General features: G+C 51.5%; 1 protein-coding gene across 1 annotated transcript; it reads right to left on the bottom strand.

Annotated features, from left to right (window-relative positions):
• Positions 1 to 767: 767 nt before the first annotated feature.
• Positions 768 to 9530, bottom strand: aars2 (alanyl-tRNA synthetase 2, mitochondrial (putative)). Its single transcript, XM_068599513.1, has 22 exons — positions 9239 to 9530; positions 7760 to 7948; positions 7520 to 7665; positions 6892 to 7083; positions 6654 to 6798; positions 6423 to 6568; positions 6236 to 6344; positions 6031 to 6069; positions 5782 to 5896; positions 5552 to 5679; positions 5294 to 5432; positions 5000 to 5169; positions 4792 to 4905; positions 4567 to 4707; positions 2654 to 2791; positions 2489 to 2580; positions 2300 to 2408; positions 1809 to 1934; positions 1609 to 1719; positions 1446 to 1529; positions 1259 to 1372; positions 768 to 1174 (listed from the first exon to the last, which is right to left on the bottom strand). The coding sequence occupies exons 1-22, from the start codon at positions 9503 to 9505 to the stop codon at positions 1007 to 1009; spliced, it is 2982 nt and encodes a 993-aa protein (XP_068455614.1). The 5' UTR covers positions 9506 to 9530; the 3' UTR covers positions 768 to 1006.
• Between the last annotated feature and the right edge of the window lie 114 nt (positions 9531 to 9644).

Genomic DNA, 9644 nt, shown 5'->3' with positions numbered 1-9644 from the left:
GATGAGGTTCCTCTGTAGGGCTCAGCCTTAGAGATAGGGTAAGGAGATGAGGTTCCTCTGTAGGGCTCAGCCTTAGAGATAGGGTAAGGAGCTCGGACATCAGGAGGGAGCTTGGAGTCGAGCCGCTGCTCCTTCGTATCGAAAGGAGTCAGCTGAGGTGGTTCATCTCATCCGGATGCCTCCTGGACGCCTCCCATTAGAGGTCTTCCAGGCACGTCCAACTGGGAAGAGGCCCCGGGGAAGACCCAGGACACGCTGGAGGGATTATATCTCCCGGCCGGCCTGGGAACGTCTCGGGTCCCCAGAACGAGCTGGAAAATGTTGCGGGTGAGAGGGAAGCCTGGGTCGGTCTGCTGGGTGCTGCCACCGCGATAAGCGGATAAGCGGCGGAAAATGGATGGATGGATGTGTTATTACATCACATTACTATATATATATTATATTACATTACTGTATATTATACATTACATCACATTACTATCTATCTATCTATATCTATATATCTATATATATATATATATATATATATATATTACACATTACATCACATATTACATCAAGCTTCTTTTATAGCACTGACCTACAGGATGTTGTGTAGCATGGACCTACAGGATGTTGTGTAGCACTGACCTACAGGATGTTGTGTAGCATGAACCTACTAGATGTGTAGCACAGTTCAGTCTTGTGGGTTCAGGTGCTGTGTGACATCACTGAAGTGTCAGTCAGCAGATTACAGATCAGTTATTAAAAATAAAGAAGCCCGTGAATTAGTCTGATAAACGCTTTATTGTAAAAAAAGTAAAGTTCAGCTTTATACAACATAAGTTATAAATAGTCAACATGTCGTCCATAGAACTGCAGCTTAGGGGCGGGGCTAAAGTCACCTGTACCTCGAGTACGACCCTCTGTGTTCCAAAGTGTTTAACAGGTGTTTCAGGTATTTTGTCCACCCTGCAGCAGAGGGAGGCTCCGCCCACTACTCAGGCCCCGCCCTCCCTCTGTGACATCATGGTTGTGTCTTCTGGTGGGCGAAGTCCTCCGCCCACCTCAGAGCCTCGGTGATGTCACCGCAGCTTCCTGTTCCCTTGGCAACCACCGCGGAGCCCCCGGCCGCACCCCCGAGGTGACGACACACCGCGACCGCCCAATCAGACGCCGACAGGGACGGCGAGTCCTGAGGAGAGAGAGGACAGCCAATGAGACGCTTCCAGTGGAGCCCCGCCCCCTGTGATGTCAGCGACGGGTGCGTCATCGTTACCTTAGGGACCTGACAGGCACACAGAACCTTCCCAGAATGCCTTTGGGCAGCAAGCAGCATCACGTGACTGTGAGGAGCGGCGGCGCTCAGCTGGTTCACCGTCTTCATCAAAACCTGACCGGAGACAGTGTGATGTCATCAGTGTGATGTCATCAGTCTGCTCACAGGTGTGATGTCATCATCTTACCGACAGAGAGTCCGTCTCCACAAAGTCCACCTGCAGCTCCTTTCTGCCGTTCTTTTCCAGCAGAGCCTGAGCCTTCAGGGCAGCCTGCAAAGCATGATGGGAAACCAGTCAGAGAAAGGTGAGTCCCAGGTAAGTCCCAGGTGAGTCTCAGGTGAGCGTTCACCTCTCTCGTCTCCAGTTTCCTGACGGTGGTGTTGCTGGTCCTCTGCAGAGCTCGGAGGCGACCCTGCAGGTCTCTGCGCTGCCACTGCGGGATGGGGGTGTGGTCTACAGCCTGACAGACACGACGCAGGGCGACAAGACATCACTGAACAGGTACACGGCACATCAGAGGCTGCAGTGTATTATGGGTAATGGACCTACATCAGACAGGACTCCGACCTCTTTGGAGAAACGCTGAGCGGCGGCGAGGCTGGAGGGGGCGGAGCCTGTCAGTCTGGCTGCCAGAGAGTCAACTTCCTGACACAACACCTGGCCCTGCTCGCGCGCCTAAAGGCAACAACAACATGACAACAACATAAACAACAACAACACGGACAACAACATGGACAACAACAACATAAACAACAACAACACGGACGACAACAACATAAACAACAACATGGACAACAACATAAACAACAAGGACGACAACATGGACAACAACAATATGGACAACAACATAAACAACAACATGGACAACAACAACATGGACAACAACATAAACAACAACAACATGGACCACAACACAAACAACAGGGACAACAGATGGAGTACAAGTAGCTGTTCCTCCTCTTCCGCCTAGTTCTACTGTTTGTGCTAAGCTAGGCTAAGCTAAGCTAGGCTAAGCTAAGCTAGGCTAGCTAGTCACCGACCCGCTGTGCCTCCCGTCCCGTCACAGCGACAATACGACTGACTCCTTTCACCATCTGTCTCTCAGAAACGATCAGCAGGTCCTCGATGGCTCCGGTCTGCAGCAGGTGACTGACCACAAACAACAGGTGACATCATCAGGACCAACAGGTGAGGAGGTAAACAGGTGAGCAGGTGAGTTTCAGTCTTACGTTCCACAGCAGAGCTCTACAGACGTTTCATCGTCCAACAGTTCAGAGACCGCCACCGCCAAGGACACCACCCGAACCGGGTCCGGATACACCTGCAGACAGACAGGCCGTCAGTGTACCTGCAGTCCGACAGACAGGAAGACAGACAGGAAGACGGACACACACCTCGTCCACTGTCCTCAGCCCCTGGATGCTCCTGGCTTCCTGCAGAGGAAGCTCCTGGCTGTGAACGATCTGATTGGCTGAGATGATGTCATTAACACACCTGTCTACCTGCTGCAGCTGAAAGACGTCCAGTGAACTCTGAGGACAACAAATACATACAGTGAACACTCAGGTGAGTGTTCTGCAGCGATAATACACAGCATGACATCACATGTCAGTGCAGGTGGGAAGGGAGACCTATGGTGACTCTAACTCTGACTTATGGTGACTAACTAACTCTAACTCTGACTTATGGTGACTAACTAACTCTAACTCTGACTTATGGTGACTAACTCTAACTCTGACTTATGGTGACTAACTCTAACTCTGACTTATGGTGACTAACTAACTCTAACTCTGACTTATGGTGACTAACTCTAACTCTGACTTATGGTGACTAACTAACTCTGACTTATGGTGACTAACTAACTCTAACTCTGACTTATGGTGACTAACTCTAACTCTGACTTATGGTGACTAACTCTAACTCTGACTTATGGTGACTAACTAACTCTGACTTATGGTGACTAACTAACTCTGACTTATGGTGACTAACTAACTCTGACTTATGGTGACTAACTAACTCTAACTCTGACTTATTGTGACTAACTCTAACTCTCACTTATGGTGACTAACTAACTCTAACTCTGACTTATGGTGACTAACTGACTCTAACTCTGACTTATGGTGACTAACTCTAACTCTGACTTATGGTGACTAACTCTAACTCTGACTTATGGTGACTAACTAACTAACTCTGACTTATGGTGACTAACTAATTCTAACTCTGACTTATGGTGACTAACTAACTAACTCTGACTTATGGTGGCTAACTAACTCTAACTCTGACTTATGGTGAATAACTAACTCTAACTCTGACTTATGGTAACTAACTCTAACCCTGACTTATGGTGACTAACTCTAACTCTGACTTATGGTGACTAACTAACTCTGACTTATGGTGACTAACTAACTCTGACTTATGGTGACTAACTAACTCTGACTTATGGTGACTAACTAACTCTAACTCTGACTTATTGTGACTAACTCTAACTCTCACTTATGGTGACTAACTAACTCTAACTCTGACTTATGGTGACTAACTGACTCTAACTCTGACTTATGGTGACTAACTCTAACTCTGACTTATGGTGACTAACTCTAACTCTGACTTATGGTGACTAACTAACTAACTCTGACTTATGGTGACTAACTAATTCTAACTCTGACTTATGGTGACTAACTAACTAACTCTGACTTATGGTGGCTAACTAACTCTAACTCTGACTTATGGTGAATAACTAACTCTAACTCTGACTTATGGTAACTAACTCTAACTCTGACTTATGGTGACTAACTAACTCTAACTCTGACTTATGGTAACTAACTCTAACCCTGACTTATGGTGACTAACTCTAACCCTGACTTCTGGTGACTAACTCTAACCCTGACTTATGGTGACTAACTCTAACCCTGACTTATGGTGACTAACTCTAACCCTGACTTATGATGACTAACTCTAACCCTGACTTATAGTGACTAACTCTAACCCTGACTTATGGTGACTAACTCTAACCCTGACTTATGATGACTAACTCTAACCCTGACTTATGGTGACTAACTCTAACCCTGACTTATGGTGACTAACTCTAACCCTGACTTATGATGACTAACTCTAACCCTGACTTATGGTGACTAACTCTAACCCTGACTTATGGTGACTAACTCTAACCCTGACTTATGGTGACTAACTCTAACCCTGACTTATGGTGACTAACTCTAACCCTGACTTATGATGACTAACTCTAACCCTGACTTAGAGTAAATATCTCTACCCTCGCTCCCAGAGTCAGTGACGGTGTGAAGCTGTTGACCTTGACACTGAAGTCGAAGCGAAGCCGCTCTGCAGACACATGAGATCCTCTCTGCTGAACCGAAGGACCCAAAACTTTCCTCAGAGCAAAGTTCAGGATGTGAGTCGCTGTGTGGTTCACCATGCAGGACAGTCTGTGGACCTGAGAGACAGACAGGTAGACAGACAGTGAGGCATGCAGACAGCTCTCTTTCAGGCCTCTATGTAATGTGCTCACGATGGTTACCTGGTCCAGGTGTAGCTGGACCAGGTCTCCGGTCTTCAGGGTGTCGGCTGCAGTGACCTGATGGACCACGTACCCCCCTGCCAGGACCACGGCCTCCACGGGGTACAGGACGTCCTGAGGGACAGTACGCACACACACACACACACACCTGGAGTCAGACCTCAGCTGGACCCGGCGGGCCGTCTTCCCATGATGCATTGCAGCTGACCTGCAGCCCGTCCCGGGTGAAGAAGCCCAGGTCATGTGACTGCCCCCCCTGCTCCGCGTAGAAGCAGGTCCGGTCCAGGACGACCCCACAGCGCTGACCTTCAGCGACCTCTGAGACCAGAGCCTGCCCGTCATGCAGAGCCAATACTGCTGCACGGCATGCTGGGAACACTGGGAACAAACCACTAAGATTACCTGTCTAGACAGGTGAGACACCAGTTCAGCTCCTGCGAGACAACTGGAGACCACCGGAAGACTACTGGGACTAAACGAGAGACAGACGGACAAGTGGTACCGTAACGGTCCTGATCCAGTCTGTACTGGTACTTGAGGCTATCGTCAGTGTGAGGGACACCGAGACGCTGCAGGTCTGCCAGGCTGAGGACGTCCAGGGTCACCTGAGACCGGAGACCCGACCCGAGACCAGACGGCACCTGAGACAGACACATGAGAGACAGACACCTGAGAGAAAGACGGCCCCTTCATAACCAGGAGCCTCATGGGAGTTCAGGCTCAGATGTTTCCATTAAAACACATCAGAGTGAGACCTCACCTTTTGGTTCTCTGCCATCAGGCGGTCCAGCTCCTTACGGTCCACCTGGACCCCCTTTTCCTCCAGCATCAGGTCCACCAGGTCCAGAGGGAACCCCAGATCCCTGTGCAGAGACCAGGCCACCGAGGCTGGACCACGAGACAAGAGACAGGTGTCACGGACCGGGCCTCACCGGGTCACGCGGTTGCGTTACCGGGATAGGAGTCGAAGGAGCAGATGGAGGGACCGACCTGGGAAGACGCCATGTTTGTAGTCCTTTCTTTGGAGCGCCCGGTGGATCAGCCTGCTGCCCCGCTGCAGAGACGACAGGAAGTGAGCCTCGTTCTCGTTGATGACGTCCATGATCTGAAAGAGCAACGGCTGCTGATGACCACTTCCTGTTATGAAATGTAATGTTACCCAAATCTCCCCAGGGACTAAACTACCACGTAGGAAGCTGCTCCACATGGTTCTGCTGCTACTCAGGAAGTGAGACTCACCCTGTCGGCCTCCCGGTGCAGCTCTGGGTACGCATCCCCCTGCAGACAACAGGGCATGTTTAACAGAGCGCTCAGTTCTCCGTTGTGTGAAACGGGTCAGTGAACGCCCCTCTGCTGGATCCCTAAGAGTCTGAGGATGACTTCCAGAACTCCGTTTAATCCCTGAGATGCTTTAGTCAGATGCATGATGGGAAATGGATCTTACCAGTATGTGGGCGACAGTAGGAACCAGGCTGGCCAGCGCTCCCTGAGGAGCCCGAAGGACCTCGACAGAGAACCGAACCGCCCGCCGCAGAACCCTCCTCAGCACCAACCTGCAGAACGAAAGAACACAAAGAGTGACGCTGGCCGGGGAACCGGCCGTCCTGGCAGCTGATTGGTCGGTGGCTCACTCGGCTCCGGACATGCCGGGGTGGACTCCGTCAGCGATGCAGACCGACAAGGTGCGGACATGGTCGGCCACCACGCGGTACGCCGTGTCCACCCGCCCCTGGTCCGCCGCGCCTGTCCGGCCGCCGTACACGCCCACCCTCGAGCTCTGGGGAAGCACAGGAAGCTGTAAATCACACCTCACTTCAGGTGGACTGGTGGGAAGGTGGACTGGTGTGAAGGTGGACTGGTACCTGGTGGATGGCTTTGAGCAGCGGGGTGAACAGGTCCGTGTCGTAGTTGGATCTTGTCCCCTGCAGGATGCTCACCAGTCGCTCCAGTCCCATACCAGTATCCACACTGAACCGGGGCAGCGGCTGCAGACTGTGGTCCAGCTCCCTGACACAAACACCAACCCTTTAGACTGGGAGCTGACCAGTACCACAAGCAGGTGTGAACTGGTTTCATATGAAACAGAAACTGTGTCCAGACCTGTTGTACTGCATGAAGACCAGGTTCCAGATCTCCACCACGTCAGGACTGTCGGCATTGACGAGCGCCGCGGCGTCCCGCCCCCCCACGTGGTCGTAGTGGATCTCGGTGCAGGGCCCACACGGGCCCGAGTCCCCCATCTCCCAGAAGTTCTCCTTCAGGCCAAACGGCAGCAGGCGAGCCGCAGGAACCCTGAGGAGGAGACCAGAACCCTGAGGAGACCTGAACCCTTGGGAGGAGACCTGAACCCTTGGGAGGAGACCTGAACCCTTAGGAGGAGACCTGAACCCTGAGGAGGAGACCTGAACCCTGAGGAGGAGACCAGAACCCTGAGGAGGAGACCAGAACCCTGAGGAGTATATTTTCATGAGAGAAGAAAAGGATCCTCCTCCTTGAGGTTGGAGCCGGTTCGATGGCGGTCGCCCTGCGTGCTGACCAAACCACTTCCTGCTCTTGCGGTCTCAGCGCTGACACTTTGCTCGTGTTCGGAGGAAATAAAATACCAGAACGAGAGAAGTTGTTGGGCTAAACTATCCTGGCGGCTGCCTCCAGTTTATGATTCAGGTTCTGAGAGCTGATTGGTTCAGGTCTGCGACCTGAACCAATCAGCTCTCAGCGTGCGACCTACCCGAGCTCCAGCCAGATGTTCCTCGTCTCTTCGTCCGCCGGCACACCGGACGCAGCGTCTCCAGAGAAATAGGACACGTACAGTCTGTCTGCAGACATCCCATAATGCTCTGTGAGGAGAGTCCACGCCATGGAGCACGCCTCCTCCTGCAGGCACAACAACATTGTGGTGTTACACAGAGCTCCTCCTCCTGCTCCTGCTCCTCTTCCTGCTGCTCCTTCTGCTGCTCCTCCTCCTCACCTTGAAGTAGTCTCCAAAGGACCAGTTCCCCAGCATCTCAAAGAAGGTGTGATGGTAGAGGTCGCGTCCCACGTCCTCCAGGTCGTTGTGTTTTCCTCCGGCCCTGACGCACTTCTGAGTGTTGACGACTCTCTGATAGGACGCCATCTCACTGCGGGGGGGGGCGGTGCCCAGCAGGACCGGTTTAAACTGGAACCAGAGACCACAGGAGGACTGGTTTAAACTGGAACCAGAGACCACAGGAGGACTGGTTTAAACTGGAACCAGAGACCACAGGAGGACTGGTTTAAACTGGAACCAGAGACCACAGGAGGACTGGTTTAAACTGGAACCAGAGACCACAGGAGGACTGGTTTAAACTGGAACCAGAGACCACAGGAGGACTGGTTTAAACTGGAACCAGAGACAACAGGAGGACTGGTTTAAACTGGAACCAGAGACCAGAGGAGGACTGGTTTAAACTGGAACCAGAGACCAGAGGAGGACTGGTTTAAACTGGAACCAGAGACCAGAGGAGGACTGGTTTAAACTGGAACCAGAGACCACAGGAGGACTGGTTTAAACTGGAACCAGAGACCACAGGAGGACTGGTTTAAACTGGAACCAGAGACAGTAAATGATACCCGGTGAAACCGGTCCGACGGACCCGAGAACAAACTCCTCCCAGAAGGAAGCCACCCTCTTGCTGTGGTGCAGCTCATCATTCTAACTTTAATAATAACATAATTGTATGTTTTAGGTGCTTTCCTGATGAAAATAAAGAATAAACGTGGAGGAACAAAGTAAAACAAATAAGTTTATATGAATACAATGTGAGTGAAATTTATTAACCCTTTATTGTGCAAGCAACCCTGCACGATAAAGTGTGATCACATGTATCACATGTGAAATACAGATATCAAAAAGATATAAATACTACGGAAGGTTTAGGAGGAACCTCCAAAGTGCAGTTTGTCCCAAGGGGGGCATCATTAACTGGGACACCAAATGTCTCTGGTCCCTGAGAGGCTGCAGGGGGTTCATGTTCTCACATAGTTCTGATCACAGTAATCAATACATCAGTACCTTCATAACGAGGATTACTTGTCCTAATGAGCGGTCGCCCCGTTACCAAAAGGTCACCGGTTCGATCCCCCATAGCTCACACGTTGCCGTGTCTCTGAGCGGGACTTGAACCCGGCTGCTCCTGAACCACGACGGTTCATGCACAGAACAAGTTCCCAAAAGGATCAATAACGTGAATGTTTCTTATTTGTTTTCAATCTAAAGTGAAATACTTCCCTCTGAGATCATACAAATCAGTACAAATACTCAAGTACAAGTACACCTTAAGTACTTGAGGAGTATAAATGGCAATACTACAAAATAAAAGTCGTCACGTTAAATTTGACCAGATGTCAGGAGCAGTGGCGAGCTCTTATTTTGAAAAGCTAACAGCTTGTTGTAGGACCGGACAGGACCGGACCGGTCCTCGCTGACCTGGTTCATGCCGGCGTTGACGAACAGCAGGCTGGGGTCCCCTCTGGGCCGGACCGGGGAGGACGGGACCAGGCGGTGTCCGTGCTGGACCCGGAAGTAGTCCAGGAAGGAGTCGCGCACCCAGGCAGCGGGCTTCTCCGGAGGGGCGACGCCGCAGAAGGAGCGCTCTGAGCGGGCAGAGGAGCACGGCGACCCGCTGAGCCTCCGCAAGACCAGAACCATGGAGACCCGAACCAGGGGCACCGTAACCATGGAGACCCGAACCATGGTGACCTCGCAGGCTACAGGCTGCACGTTGCGCACGCGCACTCGGAGTCCTTCTTCTTCTCACGTAGTCGTGTCGGCGCTGCCGCCCCCTGCTGGCCCGCCGGGGCATCGCGAGGACGTGATGGAGAACACGTCACTG

This window comes from Clinocottus analis, unplaced genomic scaffold, assembly GCF_023055335.1.
Source record: "Clinocottus analis isolate CAN_PGR_092001 unplaced genomic scaffold, fCliAna1.0.p SCAF_48, whole genome shotgun sequence".
In the NCBI taxonomy this organism is placed as follows: domain Eukaryota; kingdom Metazoa; phylum Chordata; class Actinopteri; order Perciformes; family Cottidae; genus Clinocottus; species Clinocottus analis.
Note: the sequence above shows the minus strand (reverse complement) of the source record. Positions and strands in the feature narration are given on the sequence as shown.